Source organism: Symphalangus syndactylus, chromosome 3 (assembly GCF_028878055.3).
Source record: "Symphalangus syndactylus isolate Jambi chromosome 3, NHGRI_mSymSyn1-v2.1_pri, whole genome shotgun sequence".
Taxonomy (NCBI): Eukaryota; Metazoa; Chordata; class Mammalia; order Primates; family Hylobatidae; genus Symphalangus; species Symphalangus syndactylus.
In genome coordinates this window covers 125,714,051-125,736,709 of record NC_072425.2, presented here as the reverse complement: position 1 = coordinate 125,736,709, position 22,659 = coordinate 125,714,051, and the positions used below count along the sequence as shown (strand labels likewise).

General features: G+C 36.7%; 1 protein-coding gene and 1 pseudogene across 1 annotated transcript in view; one reads left to right on the top strand and one right to left on the bottom strand.

Moving 5' to 3' along the window:
- DDX10 (DEAD-box helicase 10) overlaps nucleotides 1-22,659 on the bottom strand; it is a 298,002-nt gene that overhangs the window by 100,983 nt on the left and 174,360 nt on the right. The window contains exons 14-15 of the mRNA XM_055273017.2: nucleotides 9,162-9,281; nucleotides 6,259-6,420 (exon numbers count right to left, since the gene is read on the bottom strand). Coding sequence (XP_055128992.1) covers nucleotides 6,259-6,420; nucleotides 9,162-9,281 — 282 coding nt within the window. The remainder of the gene's footprint in view (nucleotides 1-6,258; nucleotides 6,421-9,161; nucleotides 9,282-22,659) is intronic.
- LOC129478254 (mitochondrial import receptor subunit TOM5 homolog) lies at nucleotides 11,597-21,135 on the top strand (annotated as a pseudogene).

Sequence of the window (22,659 nt, the reverse complement as noted above, 5' to 3'; positions counted from 1 at the left end):
TTACTGCAAGGTCCAGTTAAGCAAGTGTTACTTGTTATTGTTAATATTCTTGTGGCTACTATTCCTCAGATGCCTGATTACAGTTTCCCTCTTTCTTAACTATCACACAAATTTATGGTTAAGTCAACTGGATTCCATGCCAACCTAATTATGTGTCAACAACAATAAAACAAGATAGATTTTCTAAAGTCTTCCTTTAATCCTTTCTTAACTTTCTAATGTTCATGCTGGTAGTAAGTGGAACCTAGAGTAATGCTGTACCATCTCTGGAAGCAGTCCAGAGCCACATCTTGACATGTTTATGTTATCTAAATTCATAATCCGATATAGATAAAGCACTCGAATTTCAAGGGAATGAAAGAGCTTCATAATGAATTGTTTTTCTCTATTCTCAGCTGTGATAGCAAATATTATCACCTTCAATACAAGTCACCTTTCAGAACTAAGAATGATGACACAACACAGAGCAGATTTTCACTCCATTGAAGTAAAAATCATTCAAAAATAGGATCCATGGCCTATCTTTCAACAGTTGACTGAATTATTAGAAAACACATTGCTTCTATGTAAGAGTAGCATTTTGTCTTTACAGTTTACTAGTTTACTAATGGTTTCATATGCAAATGTTACAGCTTTTGCTGTATTTTTATTTCCAATGATTGATTCCAGACGTTCTAAAGAGAAAATAAAAATAACAGACCTATTTAAGCACAGCTACCTATAAGTGCCAGACAAAGTTGAAGGCTGAGGTGGTCTCAGAAGACAGCAGTGCTTAAAGGCTACAACGACAACTCATGAAGAGCAACTAAAGCTGCTAAATGACCCAAGGCAGTTATAGAAGGATCCCTGAAGTCCAGAGTAGCAGCTATGAATTTTGGCAAGCAGGCAGCTTGAGTTCTACTCCCAGTGATGCCATGAAACTATATGGTTTGGTTTGGTTTGTACTCTAAACCAGTTAGAACCTTTAGACCTCTTATATACAAGGGAATTGAAATTCATATGTCAAATAGATGTCTGCACTCTCATGTTTATTGCAACATTATTCACAATAGTCAAGACGTGGAAAAACTGAAGTGCCCATCAACAAACAACGGATTAAATAAATGTAGTATATATATGTACGATGGAATACTATTCAGCCTTAAGGAAAATACAGAATTCTGTCATTTGCAACAAGAAGACGTTTAGCGGAGTGAAATAAGCCAGGCAGAGGGGCAAATACCACACGATCTCACTTATCTGTGGAATCTAATTCATAGAAGTAGACTTCATAAGAGCTCATAGAAGTAGAGCATAGAGTGGTGGTTACCAAAGGACTGGGTGGAAGGCGTGCAGGGGAGATGGGCAAAGGGAAGATATTGGTTATAGTGTATAAAGTTTCCATCAGACAGGAGGAATAAGTTCTGATGATCTATTGCACAGCTTGGTGACCATGTTAATAATAATGTATTGTATACTTCAAAATAGCCAAAAGAATGGATTTTTAATGTTCTCACCACAAAGTAATGATAAATATTTGAGGTGATGGTTATGTTAATTAGCCTGATTTGATTATTGCACAACATATACATGTAATGACATATCTCATTGTACCCCATACATACAATTATTGTGTCAATTAAAGATAACATAAAATTTTAAAATAAACAATAAATTTAAAAAATTTTTATAATTCAGTTTCCTAAATCTTTAAGACAAAGATTTACTTGAATCACATTAGAAATTATATAGCTTTCAGAATTTGGTAGATGAAAATATGATTCAAAGACAGGTGCAATAGTATGAGGGAAAAACAAGGACAAAATGAGTAGTTGAGTCCTACTATACTAAGACTGAGTGCACATGCAAAGCTATGATTCAAGGCTGTCAACTTTTAAACGCAAGAGCAAACAACTACTTCCAAACAGAATCTTTAAGACTAAATTCACTTACACATTAAATATCCTATCCTTTAAACCAAATATATAACAAAATATTTTGAACATACTGAAAAAAAATTGCCAAGGTTTACAAAATCTTCTACAATTAATATACATTAAAAGAAATGTGTCAAATACAGAAGCATGTGATAGGTTTTACGAAGTTTTTTTTCATATGCAAAATTCATTCAGGCACATCCCTTATTCACAACTTTGGGTCAAAAGTTTCGTCACCTTTTTCTGTCTTCCTGAAGTAAAGCTTCCCCTAGACCCTGTTAGTATTTTCAATATTCTTTGGGGACATACAGTTCTTCTCAATATGCTTTCATAGAAGTAACAAAATTATGAGTGACAGCCTCAAAGGGAAACAGAATTACATTTGCCCAAGGCAAAACCCTACACTAAAAGAACTAAGAATTGTCATTATAGTAGTAGTATGCTCAGGAAAAAAATGTGACTTCAAAAACCAACAATGTGCTCAAGTAAAGCAATTAATTAAAGCAAAGTTATTTGTGCAGGATTAATAATATATTTAGTTTTTAAAGTAAAGTTCTAATAGTTACTGGAAACAAGTAAAGAAGAAAGTCTTTGTTTGTTGTTTTTTTGAGACAGAGTCTCGCTCTGTCGCCCAGGCTGGAGTTCAGTGGTGCGATCTCAGCTCACTGCAAGCTCTGCCTCCCGGGTTCATGCCATTCTCCTGCCTCAGCCTCCGGAGTAGCTGGGACTACAGGTGCCCGCCATCACGACCGGCTAATTTTGGGTTTTTTTTTCTGTATTTTTTAGTAGAGACGGGTTTCACCGTGTTAGCCAGGATGGTCTCGATCTCCTGACCTTGTGATCCGCCCACCTCAGCCTCCCAAAGTGCTGGGATTACAGGCGTGAGCCACCACGCCCGGCAAGAAGAAAGTCTTTTCATCAAGTAAAGCAAGCAACCTGACTTGTCAGGGAGAAAAAAATTACAAATCAAAATTTTATTTTCCAAACAGTTAAGGATGATTTTATTCCCATGTCTTAACTAGATCTATGGAGCCAAAGGATCTCACTGACATCTGGCACTAAGTCCCACTCCTACTCACTAATTTTTCAGATTAGGAAAGCAAAGTCCCAATCAGTGACTAGTAATCCAAACTGGACTGGTTATAAACTGTAATTACTTTTTCACCAACCTAGTAATTCCACACTGAGGACTCAAGTACAGGTTATTCCACAGTACAGCACGGTATTCTTCCCACCAAACATCACTGCTTCACTTTCCCAAATGTGAAGATGTGCCTCTTAAGAAAACATTCTTTATTGCCTGGGTAGAAATCCACTCTATGACAGCTTGGTGCATAAATTATTTGAGTGCCCATATTTGTGCCTTATGTATGCTATTGCAGTAAACATGCTAATGCTACAATACTCACAAATGCAAAGTTTTCTCTAATACACACAAATATATATGTGTGTTTATCAATGAAAATACTACAAAATCAATCATGAATCAGGTAACATTTATATTAGTCGAATAGAGAAAACTATTCTAGTTATTTCTTTGTTTCTTTGTGCTTTTTTTCCAGGAAAGATTTTCAAAATCCTATTTGGAAGGTACGCCTTGTGTAGAATACACCTATTTTCCATAAAATAGAAAGTTGTCACTTTAAAAAAAAAATACTGTGACTTATAAGAGTACTGATTTCAAAACCAGCTATATGTAAAGTTCAAGTGATTTCTCTCACAACTTTGTCAGCCCAAAACTGTTCTGTTCAACCTTGCTATGAGATAGTCATGGAGACAGTCTAAAAAAATCACATGCTATGTTCTAATAATGATGCAAAGAAAATCATTTACAAGCTCAAAACTAAGTGAAAATGGAAAAGTGTACAACGATACATCTTTCATATAAGAAAAAATATGTATTCCTATTTATTTCTATCTGCATAAAGTGAAAGGACATGTTTAAAATTAAAAGTAGTTAGCTATAAGGGTGTAGGTATGAATAAGACAGATAATAGGCAGAAGCATGAATTCTAAATGTGCAATTTTTTTTTTTTTTTTTTTTTTGAGATGGAGTCTCACTCCTGTTGCACAGGCTGGAGTGCAGTGGCACGACCTCGGCTCACTGCAACCTCCGCCTCCCAGGTTCAAACGATTCTCCTGCCTCAGCCTCCTGAGTAGCTGGGATTACAGGTGTGTGCCACCACGCCCAGCTAATTTTTGTATTTTTAGTAGACGGAGTTTCACTATGTTGGTCAGGCTGATCTTGAACTCCTGACCTCGTGATCCACCCACCTCGGCCTCCCAAAGTGCTGGAATTACAGGTGTGAGCCACAGTGCCCAGCCAATGTGCAATTTTTTATCTTGATTTTTGAGCCATGTGAATATAGTATTCATTCCAAAACATTTTATGTAAAAAAAAAAAAAAAAATGGATGTGCAAGCAGCTTTTGTGCAGTAACAGCATATCCACAGTTAACTAAGACTTAATTATAATCTTCCTGAAGATGGAGGGACCCACATACATGTTAGTTTTTTCTTGTTTTTGTTTTTTAAAGAGACAGAATCTTGCTATATTGCCTTTTATTAGTGAGTGGCCATCCACAGGTGCAGTTATAGCACACTACTGCCTCAAGTTCTTAGACTCAAGTTATCCTCCTGCCTCAGCCTCTTAAGTAGCCAGAACTACAGGTGCAAACTACTGCACCCACTCAGTAGCACCCAAATATTTTAAATATTCTATGTTCACAGCCTATGGCAGAGCCTAGCAAACAAACACTGTATAAAACAAGTACAATTTGCCAATTTGAAATTAACTTTCTAAAGGTTTCCAGAACAATATTCAATGACATGGACACAGTAACAACTTGCACATGGGAGAAAAGAGATGGCAAGGAAGGGGAAGGGAGTGAACATTATTTTACGTAAATCTTTCATATTTCTTTCACTGCTGGCTACAACTTAGAAATGCAGTACACTCTTGCTCAGTTGTCCCCTGGATAAATACTCTAAGTAGATTGCAAGCTGAAACATGACAAGGTCCTGGTACTCTTAATATTAAAGATTTTAACAAATTGCTAATATCAAATTTCAATTTAAGTGCTGCACTAAGAGCAGCAATGCAAGAAATGTTTAGTTCTCTCATTAACGTAAATATCCAACAATTACAACCAGTACATTTCAGGTTCATTTGTTCTCCATTATTTTTGGAATGCTTTTCTCAACATTCATTTTCCATCCCTAAAGCTATCTCCAATATCTACTTTTTCATCAAATGCTACTCTGAAGCCTCATCAAATATTAAAATAAAGAAATGAGAATTGCTGTTCTATTTTTATAAAAAAGTGTGTACTGGTCCATGAAAGGTCAAATAGGAGTGAAAAGCTCTAAGAATCCTTCTCAGAATGTACTTAACAATGTCCACATCCAAAGGTATTTTGTTCTTAATACAAAATTTAATGTTTTATAGCAGTGTTTCTCAGGTGTTTCTCACTGTGTCACCCTGAAATCACTGTATCAAAAGCATGCTAAAGAAAGTTCTTTAAAAAATGTAAATCTGCTTTATTTCATTAATTCATTTTTTTTATCTAGTGAAATGTTCACTTCTAGGGAATTAAGTAGTATAATGATATAACAATATCATGTGTGACCACTATATCAAGGATAACAGAAAACTGCCAAGTTCAAGGCCACAAGGGCACATGCTTATTTTTATAGAAGTTTTACAAAGTCTCCAATTTTAATATAATAAATTTAATGTATTATCAAGTAATTGATATGGAAAGAAATTTATTAAGTTGAATCTGGAAACACCATCAATCTTTTTCAATGGTTGAATGGTGAAACAAACCTCAGTACATCCATACGATGGGACATTACTTAGTAATAAAAGGAACAAAGCATTGATGCACACAACTTGGCTCTATCTCCATAGAATAATGCTGAGTGAAAAAAGCCAATTCCAAAAACTACATACTGCATAGTTTTATATAAAACATTCCAGTAATGACAAAATTATTGAAATGGAGAGCTTGGGATATCTCTATCAACTACACGTGAAACTACAATTATCTCAAAATAAAAACTGTAATAACAACAAATCCACTAATATTATTTAGATCACCTCAGACCAAAGACGGATTTAAGTGGCATTCTCAGAAACCAGTCAATATACAGACTCCCCCAGCAGAGGAACAAATAAACAGAAAAAAGAGTAGCCACAGAAAAAGAAGTGTTAGAGAAAACAATGAAGAAATAATACACTTATTAATGAATAGCTAATGAATATTTAGATATTATTCTAATTATTTAGATAATCAGGACACTAAATTTTACTCAGTATGAATTCAAGATGGAAAGCTTACCCGATGCTTTGCCTTAATTTTTTTCCTATATTCTTCTTTGTCAAATTTGTCCTCTTCCTGAAGTCTTTCCTTTGCTTTATCTAAGTTGATGCCACCCGTGTCATCATCTTCCTCAGCATCCTTGATGGCAGATTTCTGCATTTGTGGCCACTGCTGAACCAACTACAGGTAGAAAAAAGGTCAGCGTTAACAGGAAGTAGGGAACACCACAGAAAAACACTTCATTTTGTCTGATGATTCCGAAAAGGTGCAGATACCCTTTTCCTGCCTTACAATCTGTATTAATCTTCTAATCAACTTCAAGCCACAGAAGAGACCGCCCTAGTCAGAGTAAAGTAACACTGCCATACCCAATGAGAATAGGATTAAAAGAAAATTTCACCAAATAATTTGGAGGAGAAGGCAGTCACAGAATAGAGATGCTCCAGCATCTTCCCAAACAGCATTCTTAGTAACCTATTCTCCACACAACTCAGCTCAAAATTATCTGCACACAACAGGAGTAGGGCTAAGTAGGACACAGGCTGTACCTCCTTTGAGCTTCCATGGCACCCAGTGTGTTACTGTCACACAAAGTTCATTGCACTTTATTGTTTTATGTTCCTGTTTCTCTTACTAGAATTAATCTCCTTGAGGGCAGTTGTATGTCTTGTTCATTTATCCTTGGAACCCAACATAGTATCTGGCACATATTAAACAGGTGCTCAAAATGGATCAATGAATCACCTATCAACTAACATTACATATAATGACTGAAATAACTAACTGAATAGGAGAAAATCAGTTTGGGTTTCACAGGCTTGCTCACATCCACATATTTTACACATACAGTTTAGGGTAAGGAACAAGGTGACCTAGAAGATGGGGCACTGATCCGGTAATGAGGGGACCTGGCTAAATGTCCTGGCTTTTTCATTACTATGTAATGTTAAATAAATTAATCTCTGGATATCCGTGTCCCTTCCAGAAAAACAGAGGTTTATTTGACTCAGTAATTTCTAAGTGTAACACCACAAAACTCTATAGACAATTCAGACAAAAATAAGTCTTGTTTTATCTAATAATTAGTTGCCAGAAACATTTAAGTAACTACCATTGTTTTGAAAGACTGCTAATTAACCTGCCAGCAAATGGAAACTGCAAGCACACAAATCACAGGTATTAATGTCTCCTCTCTCACTCTGTGGCCACCATAACCATTCTTCAAAATGAGATTCCTATGGAGTCTCAACCTTTAGCAACCAATGGGGTTGGTAAATATCACTGAGCAGCCATGCTAGCAGTCACTGACCCTAAAGAGGCAACGCGAGGGATCAGTTTTAACAATATGAATATCATGTTACTTGGCTCCTCATCCCCACTGCAATCAGAGGGCAAAAAGTTTATCCTCTATGGGCTAGAAAAAAAATATATAGTGGCATTTCTTTCAGAGCTTTAAGTCAGAAGTTTCAGGATGGCTCACAGCCACAAACACTGCCTATTAGCACTAAGTACACACTGAAACATTTTATAGTTGAGGATTTACATTCATTTTGGAGCTAATTGGTATAATTTGTGCAGTTAAACTTAGTAGCATACTAAGGAACCTCATTACACCAACAGCACTCATCTCATTTTACAGTGAACATCAGATGTCATATGACTATTCTAGTTTAGTCTGTTTCTCAGGTGCTGACCTCTTTTTTGTAATTTCATAAAGACTCATTATCTGTCATTTAGATACGCTTCCTCTTCAACTTCCACCACCTTTGAATGGCACACTATTTTGTGACTTTTCATCTGATTTATACATCCCAAAATAACATCCAAAACTTTAACTTCAAAATTAAAAGGAAACATACTCCCCCGGAGAGGCTGCTTAAGCAGTCTTTATGTTAGTGATGATGAAATACATGGTGTGCTACATTAGTTAATATGAAAACCTGTTATTTTATTGAAATAGATGTTTCACTCAATCAATAAATTTTTGTGAGGGTTTATTATATTAGGTACCTTTCTAGATGCTGGGGATAGAATAGTAAACAAAATCAACAAAATACCTTCCTCTCAAGAAGAAGTGGAGTGGAAGAAACTGACAATAGTCAAATATAGACTGAAGTCACAAAGTAAGTGCTGTCAAGAAAAGTGACGCAGGGTGAGAGAAATGAGGTTATGATGGAGGTAAGGTGCTCTGTGCTAATATGGGGATAGTCAGGAAAACCTGGGCTGGTGAGAATGAGGCCAAGAGATGATATTGAAAAGACCCTACCTACTATAACCACTCCTTAGGTAAGTCACTTGACATACTGGATCTATTTCATCATTTTAAAATGAAGACAACTGTTATATAATACCATGAACTTTCATGAGTAATCTATGAGTGGTAATCCCTTCCCTATACTATGTATGTATTTACAATATGGCTAAGGGAAAGGTGAATTTAAACAAGGCACCTCTGTGTCTGAGACTACTTTATAAAGCAGAGAATTCCCTCCCATAGCCAGTCCAGCAAGATATATGCAAGTACAGCATTTAAAATTGAGGAAGTGCAAAGCAGAAGCTTTTTTGAGTGAAGCAAAAGAAGCTGTGGCAAGTAGCTGTATTAGCATTCTCATGTCTGTTCCATAGAACATAATGTTCAACACCATGAAGAGAAAACCTTATCTATAAAAACATAATTTAGAAAGTTCAAAACCAACTCTGTGTCAGTATTACCAAGAAGTATCTCGGTTTATTGCCAGTAGGGCATCCTTGTTCACAGCAGTAGAGCTGATGTACAGCCTATAGTAACAGTGAAAGGAATGGCCCAGCATGCTGTAGAGAAACATTTACTCTATCATTAATGAGTGCTATGTAAGCAAGACAGTCAATCTCTCCTAATACTCCAAATGCACCTCAGAAATGAAATACTTCTAGAATCTTACCTCCCCTTCATCAGTAAATGTTATCTTCTTATTCACTTTAAAATTTCTCTTCATTACTTTTTTTGCTTCTCCAACTTTGGTCACTTTTTTCTTGATGCTGGATTTAGAAGGTTCTTTCTTCTGTGTGAGAACATACAAAAAACACAGATGATTAGGAAAATTGTTGCTTTATATTAACAATCCAACTCTGGCAATATACTTCTCAAAACTGGGTACATTTATTACTCATTGGCTAATGAGAAGCATTGAAAACACTGTCCAGGAATAACATTATTTGACTTATTAACTAAGAGCTCCTCCCAAAACCTAAAAGAGTTTAAGCATGAATAGGAGGGCTAGTAAACCAATAACATTTACATTTTCTCTATTACTAGAACTGTGCTATTTGATAATATTTAAGGACTAAAAATTACATAATATAATAAATGGGCCTAAGATAAATAAAGCTATCTTCCAGTCAAAATTTCATACATATCTTAAAATGTGCAGTTGCAAACTTAAGTTTTTAGAGTAGGAAAATGTATACTTGGAAAGCAAAATGATTGCAATACATTGTTTGCAACCAACATTCCTCTTCCAATTATAGTAATTTACCATAGGAACACAGTAAAATATCCGATGACAATTAAACTGTGTCCAGGCCTAGCATGGTGGCTCACGCCTGTCATCCCAGCACTTTGGTAGGCCGAGGCGGGTGGATTCACCTGAGGTCATGAGTTCGAGACTAGCCTGGCCAAACATGGTGAAACCCCATCTCTACTAAAAATACAAAAATTAGCTGGGTGTGGTGGTGGGCGCCTGTAATCCCAGCTACTCAGGAGGCTGAGGCAGGGGAATTGCTTGAACCCAGGAGGCAGAGGCTGCAGTGAGCTAAGATCACACCATTCCACTTCAGCCTGGGGGCAGAGCGAGGCTTTGCCTCAGAAAAAAAAAAAAAAAAAAAAAAAGGCTGTATCCAAAGGTGAGATGGAGAAAACACTTAACAGGATGTACTGATTAGGACCTAGCTTTCAACCTAAAACCACTATAGCAAGATATTAAAAATTCAAAGCCACTGCTTACTTATGCTAAGTGAATGGTGAGCAGACCCCCTGAGATAGGGGGTTGGAAGAGGTCATAGCATATCATAACCTGCTTTGATGAGAAAGTGACAAGATATAACCCATGTCTGAAGATTTGGATTATCCTCCTCAAATTACAGCTAGTATTACTATTGGTGGTACTTAACCCAATGCAGCTTCCATTAGACAGAATAAGAAGTCTTTGGTGTAGTAGCTAGGAAAATGTATTTGAGCACAAGCTCTATCACTAATAAGCTATATGAGATTAGTTACCGTTACCTAACCTCTGGGTTTAGTTGTAAGTTGAGGACACCAATGATATCTATCTCATACGGTTATAGGGAGGATTAAAAAGTAAATGTAAAACATATGAAAAAGTATTCAATAAATCTCAAATACCACTTTTATACACTGATTTTGTGCTACATAGAGAGACCAAGCCAACTGCATAAAGGCTTACTTTGCAAAATACCAGACTGCAGTCTCCCTAGTTGATTTTTAACTCTGTACCATAGGGAATCACACAAGGAAAAGAGAGGAGGGACCGATCTAGAACATTATCTATAATTACCAGAAGCTTTGGGAAGCAGTGCATTGGTTACAACTGATATTATGGTAATAAGTACACACAAAAAAGAACAAATCATGTAATAAGGAGATATTAACAATGATGAATACACAAATGCTTAAAAATAAACCACCAACCCCGGGTGTGGTGAATCACGCCTATAATCCCAGCACTTTGGCAGGCAGAGGCAGATGGATCACTTGAGGTCAAGAGTTCGAGACCAGCCCAGCCAACACAGCAAAACCCCGAATCTACTAAAAATACAAAAAATTAGCTGGGCATAGTGGCGCACCCCTGTAATCCCAGCTACTCAAGAGGCTGAGGCATGACAATCGCTTAAACCTGAGAAGCGGAGGTTGCAGTGAGCCGAGATTGTGCCAGTGCACTCCAGCCTAGGCAACAGAACAAGACTCTGTCTCAATAAATACATTAGCAAAAAAAAACCATGCAATTAAAAATAACAAACCTACTAAAATAAAGCCTTGTGATATTTTTAGATAATGGTCATGGTTATGAAAATCAGCTAGTGCATCTGCAATAATATTATGATTTAACTACAAGAAAGTTGTTTTGACAATGATAGTTCTACTATGTGGGTATTACTAAAACACTGACTTTGTATTTCCGGTTCAACATGAAAGCTATAGTATCCAGTTACACTTATTTCTCAGACCACAAATTACATCATATTTAAGAAGTTACCACCATCTTCAACCCATATAAAGCTAATGAAAAGATTAATTGCCTCTGAGGTAAATTTTATTATATCAGAGACATTTAATATGCTATAATTGAGGCCAGAGAATATGGTCTGGAGACAGGAAACTTTAAGGCTAATTCCTGCTGAATCAAGAAAAACACCAAGGTCTAGAGGCAGGAAACCTGAGACCAATTCTGCTACTTCCCAAACCTGGATCAAAAGGAAAACACCTGGGTCTGGGGGCGGGGATCGTAAGGCCAATTAACACAAACTTTCTGAAACTTCCTAAAGCTAAACCAAAAGGAAAACCCCCATCTCCCAACATGGAGTAACAAAGGATCAAAGGCTACTCTCCCTACAATCCCCCCACCCACCACCACGCCTCAGAGGGAAAGGAAAAGTACCCTGGACAAGCAGGGACCATCCCTTCATCTGCACAGGGTGCCAATTCACCTCAGCCTTTAATTAGGCATGGACCAAATCCTTCATCCAGATAAGGGCTAACTGATAGGAACCTCAAAGGAAGTACTTAAAACCCAGAAAACTTTGTAACAGGCCCTTGAGCCACTTGCTAGAGCCCACTTCCACCCTGTGGAGTGCTTTCTCACCTTAATAAATTATTGCTTTCGCTGCTTCTGTCCTGTGTTTCATTCCTTTGTTATTTTGTGCGTTTTGTCCAATTCTTTGCTCAAAATGCCAAGAACCTGGACAACTTACTCAAGGCCCTCCTTCCGGTAATATAATCACTATATACACATCACAAGACTTCTATAAAAACAGATTAAGTTTTAGATTTCTTCTTCCCACTGGACATTCTCCACTTCCTCCACCTCCCTGGGGTCCGTAACTACACAAATATCACCAACTGGTGGCAGAGGCTCTAAATTGCTGTGCCTACCCTCTCTCCACCACTATGCTTATTCTAAGACGTGTGACTATATTGTTCTTCCTCAGTTAATATAATCCTTATTTCCTTATCTCACTTCAGAGAGTAACTGAGTAAGCTGTGTGGTGGTAAAACATCTAAAATGGAAAAAAATACAATGGCAGTAAACTTGTTCACCTAAAAAATAACCTGTAGGACCCCTGTGAACACAAGGGATTAATAAGACCCCCACTTCTGTCAGCCTAGTCAGTATTCCCACACCTCCTTTTCCTCACAAAGGCTTAGAGACCACCATCAACACAACCACCAGGCACCAGGGGTGGCGACTTTGTTACTGACTCCTACTGCATCTTCTTTGTTTTAGGGCTAGGACAATTCTTTTTTTTTTTTTTTTTTTGAGATGGAGTCTCCCTCAGTCGCCCAGGCTGGAGTGCAGTGGCGCGATCTCGGCTCACTGCAAGCTCCACCTCCTGGGTTCACGCCATTCTCCTGCCTCAGCCTCCCCAGTAGCTGGGACTACAGGTGCCCGCCACTATGCCCAGCTAATTTTTTTGTATTTTTAGTAGAGACGGGGTTTCGCCGTGTTAGCCAGGATGGTCTCGATCTGGCTAGGACAATTCTTAAGGACCTTGGATCTCTCATCAGACCTCATCTAAAGACAGAAGCAATGCTGATCAAACAGTGTAAACTTAAGCGATCACTGTAATATAAACGTAACATAGTAAATTGTAATCACATAAACCAGTAAACAAAAAGTACTAGGAAAGAACATGAGTAAACTTTCTGGGGTGATGGCAGTGGTCTAGATCTTGACAAGTTTGAGTTACACAGGTGTATGTATTTGTCAAAATTCATCAAATGTTACATGTAAGATTTGTGCATTTCATTGTATATAAATTTCTATCTCAAAAAAGAGTCCTATAAACAATATGGTAGGTAGGTGCCTCATGCCTGTAACCAGCATTTGGGGAGGCCAAGGCAGGAGAATCTCTTGGGCCCAGGAGTTCACGACCAGCCTGGGCAACTTGGTGACACTCTGTCTCTACTAAAAATGTAAAAAAAAAAAAAAAAAAAAAAATTAGCCAGGCTTGGTGGCACAGGCCTGTAGTCGTAGCTACTCAAGAGGCTGAGGTGTGAGGATCACTTGAGCCCAGGAGGTCAACACTACAGTGAGCTGTGATCACTCCACTGCAATCTAGCTTGGATCAAAGAGCAAGATACTGTCTCAAAAAAGCAAAGAAAGAGAGACATACGGTCAAAGGTTAACTGTAGAATATGAATGGTGGAATGTTGGGCGTTTGGGTGTCCAAAAGTATACTTCTTACAACTTTTCTGTACATTTGAAAATGTTCATAAAACACAATAGCCCAGTCTAGAAAGAAGGGGGGGAAATCAGAAAAATGATACCAAATATTGTCAATGGAATAAAGGTCAGAAAAAACAATCCTGCAGAGTGGATCCTTAAGTGAGGTGGTCAAGTTGAAGAGCTTTAGGGAAATCCATGAAACCACTAAAATTACATGACAAAATGTAGAGGTATTTGCATCGCTGCCTTTTTATGGTTTATATTGGTTTCTGAAAGAGTTCTGTGTCCTGCCCCTCTGAAAAAGTAAAACTTTTTGTTTTAGGGAAGCCACTGGAAGAAGGAACAGAAATGCCCACGTGCGTGAGAAGAGGCTTATCATATTTTCCTGTTAGGCTCTGGCTTTGTCTGATCCTCTAGAATTATTCTTCACTCATTCAAAGATGCTGTGAATGTCAACACCATCCAAGGCATCATACTACACAGTGAGGATGCAGCACTGCAAGAGGGGTGGACTCCCAGCCTTCACAGAGCCCAACTCTATCTATGGAAAAAGATATGAAACAACTAGAACAAAACATTAATTATATATATAATCTTAGAAAAAATATACAGAATAAATGAATATGACTGTCCTAGGTAGTCAAGGGTGAGAAGAGCAGGTCAAGGAACTTCCTTTTGAGGGAGAGATGTTTGAATTGAGTGGCAAACGCTAACACACTGTGGCATCGCCAGCACATCAGTGATGTGTTAACACCTATGCTGTCCACTGATGGTGTATGGCTGACAAGAGTCTTAGTTCCACGTCATTCTTTTTAATATTAACTTTAGCAGGTAATACATGCACATGTATTCTGTAAATTGTACTTAAGTTGAAAGGTTGTTTTTCATGTCCTCTTTAGCAATCCCGGTTTCTCTCCTAAGGATCAAGTGCTGTTAGCAGCTTCTGTATCCTTCCAGAGATTCCATTCATATTCAAGTACATAGGAAAAACATGAAGTTACTAAAAGAGTTGCCTCCAGCAATTAAAAGCCTTGATTATATCTATTCATACACATGTGCTTTTATATATCCAGGTTAAGTTTCTAAAAGTGAAAGTGCTCAAAGAGTATGTATAGTTAAATTTTGAAATATATTTCCAAATAATCCTCCCAAAGTTATACAAACTTATATTCCCACCAAAGATTTATAAGGAATTGATTTACTGCACCTGCAGCTAAGTATATTATTAGGCTTTATGTTGCCAGTCAACTAGGTGAAACAGAGTACCTCGGGGAAGTTTTAACTTACAGTTGTATTATTTTACGTATGACATAACATCTTTTCAAAGGCATTATTTTTCTGTGCACCATTTGTATTATCTGCCAGTATTTCTAATGAATTCCTGGCATTTAATCTATCAAGTTGTGAAATCTCTTCATTTGTTAACAATGCTTCAGTAGTTTTCCACATCTCATTATTTACATTTTGCCATACAAGGTAACCTTGTTATTTTGCTATGATTTGGTTTTTGTGAAGGTGCAGTTTTCAATTTATGTAATCAATTTTAGTAAATGTTTTCTGGGTGTGTACCAAACTTATAGTTTTCCAACTAGAAGATTTTTAAAAAATAAATTTAACTTCTTAAAATGCAGATTTTACTTTTTTAGAATTTTTAAAAAATGACTCTTGGACAAGAAATAGAGTGTTAATACTTTTTATACTTCAATTCATTAACAAAAAAATATAAAATATATCTATTATTAGATAGGAGTTACATTTTTTGACAAGATTTTGTATTATTGGTACAAGAATGAAATTTATAGCAGCCCTAAGAAGTACAATGAAAGATTAGCTGACAATATGTAAAATATCAAAATATGATTTTCATTTCTATTTGCACCTCTTCTACAACATGTATGCTCGACTTAAAAAGCTAAAAGGAAAGTATCATAAAATACAAAATTGATAGTCACTCTCCATGTCCTATGATAGGTGTAGAAAGTTACCGGAAATAATCTGGAAGATAAAAGAACTGCTGCCACCACCAGTCACAAAACCAATAATGGTTCTCATCATAAGGACTATGTTAGCTACCATTGGCTACAAGAAAATTCAAAATATGATCAATGAAAAAAACTACTTTAATATAAGCATTACTACTACATATCCTACAAAAGAAAATAAAACTATTGTTAAAAAATGATATTTTAAATGAAGAGCAAAAATCACAGGAAAATAAAAGTTAGAATTAAAGACAGTCCAAAGAAATCAGATTTTTATGTTTCCTTAAAACGGCTCCCATTTGGGCCAACTAATAATTTATAATGAAAACCATTATATCTAAAAGTGAAGTAAACCAACAAAATAAAGAAGAGTCAACACTGCAGAAAACCTTTAAGATTACCTATTATAGCTGAAGCCACTCCTATGAAAGATAAGAGCATTTTTTTCTTTTTTTTTTTGAGACAGAGTCTTGCTCTGGCGCCAGGCTGGGGTGCAGTGGCACAAGGGTGGAGTGCAGTGGCACGATCTCAGCTCACTGCAACCTCCACTTCCTGGGTTCAAGCGATTCTCCTGCCTCAGCCTCATGAATAGCTGGGACTACAGGCGCCTGCCACCACGCCTGGCTAATTTTTATATTTTTTGTAGATATGGGGTTTCACCATGTTGGCCAGGATGGTCTCAATCTCTTGACCTTGTGATCCACCCACCTCGGCCTCCCAAAGTGCTGGGATTACAGGCGTGAGCCACCACGTCCAGCCCAATAAGAGTATTTCTTAAGACTGATAAACACTGTTTCCCCAACGTCCAAACTTATTTAACTATACACATTTCTATTGGCTAAATAACCAAACTCTAACAGAACTTGTTTATGATTTAAAAAAAGAAAAAGCAAGCCCACCTGCTATCAAAGTATAATGCCTCAGTCACCCTAAATCAAATGAATTATAGTAATTCAAATATTCTCTAACTTTATGGTATAAATTAAGAACACACTATTTGATATTTTGTTTTAAAGCCATCTACAAAATCTTTTCGTAATAAACTATAAACAGAATCAAAAACAAAAATCACATGATTATCTCAATAGATGCAGAAAAAGCATTTGACAAAATCCATCATCCCTTTATGATTAAAATCCTCAGCACAGTCAGCAAAGAAGGGACATAGCCAATCTACGTAATAAAAGCCATCTACAACAAACCCACAACTAACATTATACTAAACACAGTAAGTTGAAAGCATTCCCCCTGAGAACTGGAACAAGACAATGATGCCCACTTTCACCACTTCTATTCAACATAGTACTGGAAGTCTTAGCCAGAGCAATGAGACAAGAGAAAGAAATAAAGAGAATCCAAATCAGTAAATCAAACTGTCGCTGTTTGCTGATGATATATATGATTGTATAACTAGAAAACACTAAAGACTCATCCAAAAAGCTCCCAGAACTGGTAAATGAATTCAGCAAACTTTTAGGATACAAAATTAAAGTCCACAAATTAGTAGCACTGCTATACACCAACAGCGACCAAGCTGAGAATCAAATCAAGAACTCAACCTCTTTCACAATAGCTGCAAAAACATAAAATACTTGAAATATACCTAAACAAGGATGTGAAAAACCACAAGGAAAACTACAAAACACTGCTGCTGAAAGAAATCACAGATGACACAAATGGAAACATATCCCATGCCCATAAATGGGTAGAATCAATATTTTTAAAATGACCATACTGTCAAAAGCAATCTACAAATTCAATGCAATTCTCATCAAAATACCACCATAATTCTTCATGGAACTAGAAAAAACAATCCTAAAATTAATCTGGAACCAAAAAAGAGCCTGTGTGGCCAGAGCAAGACTAAGTAAAAAGAACAGGTCTGGAGGCATCACATTATCCAACTTCAAACTATACTATAAGGCCATATTCACCAAAACAGCATGGTACTGGTATAAAAATAGGCACTAGACTAATTAAACAGAACAGAGAACCCAGAAGTAAAGCCAAGTGCTTACAAAGATAACAAAGTGAGGAAAGCACACACTATTCGACAAATGGTGCTGGTATAACTGGCAAGCCACATGTAGGAGAATGAAACTGGATCCTCGTCTCTCACCTTATACAAAAATCAACTCAAGATGGATCAAAGACTTAAATAAGATCTGAAACCATAAAGATTTTAGAAGACAACATCGGAAAAACCCTTCTAGACTTGGCTTAGGCAAAGACTTTATGACCAACCAAAAGCAAATGCAGCAAAAACAAAGATAAATAGATGGGACTTAAGTAAAGCTAAAAAGCTTCTGCACAGCAAAGGAAATCAGTAGAGTTAACAGACAACCCACAGAGTGGGAGAAAATTTTCACAATCTGTATATCTGACAAAGACTAATATCCAGAATCTACAAAGAATTCAAACAAATCAGCAAGAAAAAAAAATGCCATCAAAAAGTTAAGGACATGAATAGCTAATTCTCAAAAGAAGATATACAAATGGCCAATAAGCATGTGGAAAAATGCTCAGCATCACTAGTTATCAGAGAAATCCAAATCAAAACCACAATGCAATACCACCTCACTCCTGCAGCAATGGCCATAATCAAAAAATAAAAAATAATAGATGTTGGCATGGATGCAGTGAAAAGAGAACACTTTTTTTTTTTTTTTTTTTTTTGAGACAGAGTCTCGCTCTGTCGCCCGGGCTGGAGTGCAGTGGCGCAATCTCGGCTCACTGCAAGCTCCGCCTCCCGGGTTCACGCCATTCTCCTGCCTCAGCCTCCGAGTAGCTGGGACTACAGGCGCCCGCCACCGCGCCTGGCTAATTTTTTGTATTTTTTAGTAGAGACGGGGTTTCACTGGAGAACACTTTTACAGTGTTGGTGGGAATGTAAACTAGTACAACCACTACAGAAAACAGTGTGGAGATTCCTTAAAGAACTAAAAGTAGATCCATTTGATGTACTTTTGATCCAGACATCCCACTATTAGATATCTACCCAGAGGAAAAGAAGTCATTATATGAAAAAGGTACTTGCATATGCATGCTTATAGCAGCACAATTTGCAATTGCAAAAATATGGAACCAACCCAAACACCCATCAATCAATGAGTGGATAAAGAAATGTGGATAGGCCAGGCACAGTGGCTCACGCCTGTAATCCCAGCACTTTGGGAGGCTGCGGTGGCTCATGCCTATATAATCCCAGCACTTTGGGAGGCCACGGCAGGTGGATCACCTGACGTCGGGAGTTCAAGACCAGCCTGACCAACAAGGTGAAACCTCGTCTCTACGAAAAATACAAATATTAGCCAGGCATGGTGACAGGCACCTGTAGTCCCAGCTACTCAGGAGGCTGAGACAAGAGAATTGCTTGAGCCCAGAGGCAGAGGTTGCAGTGAGCCAGGATCGTGCCACTGCACTCCAGCCTGGGCGACGGAGCTATAGTCTTAAAATTAAACTGTAGTCTTAAAATTAAGATCCACCTAACAGGTATAGAGTTTCAGATCTGAAAAATGAAAAACATTTTTTCGGTCTCAAAAAACAAAAAACAAACAAAAAAAAGAAAATGTGGATAAAGAAATGGAATACTATTCAGCCATAAAAAGGAATGAAATAATGGCATTCACAGCAACCTGGATGGAATTGGAGATTATTATTCTAAGTAAAGTAAGTCAGTAATGGAAAACCAAACATCAAATGTTCTCACTCATACGTGGGAGCTAAGTTATAAGGACACAAAAGCCTAAGAATTATACATTGGACTTTGGAGACTCAGGGGAAAGGGTTGGGGATGGCAAGGGAGAAGACTAGACATTGGGTACAGTGTACACTGCTCAGTGATGGGTACACCAGAATCTCAGAGAGCACCACTGAAGAACCTATTCATGTAAATAAACACCGCCTGTTCACCAAAAACCTGTTGAAATAAAAAAAAAATTAAAAACAAATAATAAACTTAATACCACCACCAGCAAGTAGCAAATATATTATGTTTGTGAAATTTTTGCAAGAACTGTAGTCTTAAAATTAAGACCCATCTAACAAGTACAGAGTTTCAGATCTGAAAAATGAAAAGTTCTGGAGATTGGTTGTATATCAATATGAATGCACTTAACACTACTGAACTGCACATTTTAAAATGGTTAAAATAGTAAATTTTATGTTGTGTCTTCTACCACAAATAAAGATGAAATTTTAACATTTAAGAGCCAATGAAAATATAGCATCAACTTAAAATGTTATTACAGGAACAAAGTTTGTCTTTTCAGAATTCCTACACAAATATTAATTTGCTAAGACAAACATACCTGCTATAGCAACAGTCCTAAAATTACACAACACTAAAGGAGAAGAAGTTTAGGCTGGAGGATGGGGAGCAGGGTAGGCAATGCAAGGGAAAGGTACAATAGATACAAGGAGGATTAAAGGCTCATAATAGAAATCAACTAAAATTATATGAAACAATACTTATAAATTATGAATTATGGAAATAATTTATAATCGTTCAAGAAATCTCATAGGATTTTTCTTCTAAAAAATATCCATATTTACCAATCTTACGTTTTAAGGTTTAATAGAAAGCACACTATAGTAAAGCTTGACCATATACATAAGTTTGGGAATGCGGAAATTAAGAGAAAAATGAAAACCAGATCTGCCTCCACCACCCAACTCTGTTACTGTAATTTCTTGAGTCAATGGCTATTACATTAGCCTGTTACACAGACTCTGCATTCACTCTCATCCCCATTACGGTAAGCCCTATTGTAATCACATGTTTACTTCTGTGCTTTTTCCTAATAGACTGTAACTCCCATGAGGGTTAAGACCATTTTTATTCTATTTGTATCCCCAATGTATCACAGATAGGCCAGTATATAGGAAACACTCAATAATGATTGAAAGAAGAATTAGTGAATAAACTACATATGGACTACTTCATTTACTGTTCAGAACAATTGTGAGTCAAATCTTGTTCCTACAAATTTTTAATTAGAAAACTAAAGCTTAGATTAATTTAGCAATTTGTTCAAGGTTATATAACTTCAAAGTATTTGACCCTGTTCACATTCTACAATGCGTAGTTTCATTTCTGCTCAAACTGCCTTAGAAGATTGTAGCATCATAATTTGACTCAATATTTGCCTTTCAAATTTCTATCAATTTAAGAATGTTTGAGAATTGCTAATTTGAGAAACTCCCATAGCTTTTTTCAACTTTAAATCCATGACCCATTAAGAAAGATTTTCAGAGAGCAGAGCACGGCAGCTGAAAGCCAATGAGTTAGAGCTTCAGTGTTCTGAATCAAGGGCCTCTCAATGAGGTTGGACCTGGAGGACACAAAATGGAAGATGCATGTGGATGTGATCTCCTCCATACAGAACTTCCTCATCTATGTGGCCCTGCTGCAAGTCACCGCTTTTATCTTAAAGAAATTGGGCAGCATATGAAAATTGGGCATCACATGTGACTTCAAGATATGAAGAAGCTGGTTACAGTTTCTACTCCTATCTGCAAACAAAGAGGCCCAGAAAGGTGTAAGAGACTCTTCGACTGAATGGACATAAAAATTTTACTTGTTAAGAACAAGTTTGGCTCTGGTAACTGAGGTCCATAGCTAAAATATAAAATTATTTGGGAAGTATGAAAAGATGTCTCATGGTCATGGTGTGCCATTATGCCTGTGATATCCGGCCTTTTGTGAATGTTAGTATAATAGTAAACAATGTCAAGCTCCATTTTCTGGCAAGTATTAATTGTAAGGGAACTATGTCTCTATGACAGCCATTTCTGTTTATCCTTATACTTCTGTCCAGAGTGTATTTGTGAACAGTCCCTTAGTTACACTATACGAAAGTCAGCACACAACCACAAAGACATTTAAGCATAAGACCACTAGTCTATGTTTTTAATAAATGTACCAATTAAAAAAAAGATTTTCAGACTTTATACATAGCTTGATCAGTTTTAAAAATAATTGTTTTCACATCCAAAAACCTTTTTAAATACTAAATGTACTATTTCAAACTGTAAGACCCCAACCCTAATTCTCTTCTGATAAGAATCACAGCTATTATGAAATTAATTTTTATGAAATACTTGACTCTTTATCTTGACACTTCATGAATTATATCTAGAAAATCATTTAGAAACCCTTCCAAATGTGCATATCATATAGATAATTCATATTTATTCCAAACACAAAGGCCTACAGATGACTGCCTACATTTCCTATCAAAGTTACTCGTTTGTCAAGGTTTGATTAGTCCTGATTATATTAAGACACAAACTACCAGTAAATGTTCATCTTTTTTCTGTGTGATTAATAAGGCCATGCACTACTATTTTCCTTGTAGTTTATAAATTGCAATTCTAGTCTATAATGTGATGAAAATGGTTAATGAATACAATGATATATTGAGCAACAATGACAACTATTTACTGTGAAATATCCATGATTCATTTTTAAGTGATCTTAACAGGTGAACATGAATGAGAACGGATGATTATGTCTTGCTTGTTTCTTCCCCACCCCAGACCAATACTACATAGATATGCAGTGATCTCGGTTTTGTTCAAACTTCCTTCTGGTTAAGGAGGACCATAAGGCAAAACCTCTATTGATACTGCCAATACAAACATTCTATACAATGTTTTTGATTGCTGCATTCCTCCTTCAGGATTTCTGATGCCTCCTTCAGGTTTAACTTGGAATACTTTCCAGAAATTGCTTTTTAACCTAACGAACTCTTCCCGAGCATGTGTACCTGTCACCTTAATTAAATATCTTAAGAAAAACAACTTTCAAATATATCCCCTATACAGTTTCTATTCCCCTCCACTATTTCTCTCATTTTCCAGATATACATTCCCCCAAACCCTCATTCCAATGCCTACAACATATTTGCCTTCCTTTCCTCAATTTCTTTTTTAGAATTAACATAAGTTTCTTAATTTTAAAACGCCTCTTTATAGCATTTTGGCCTAATAAT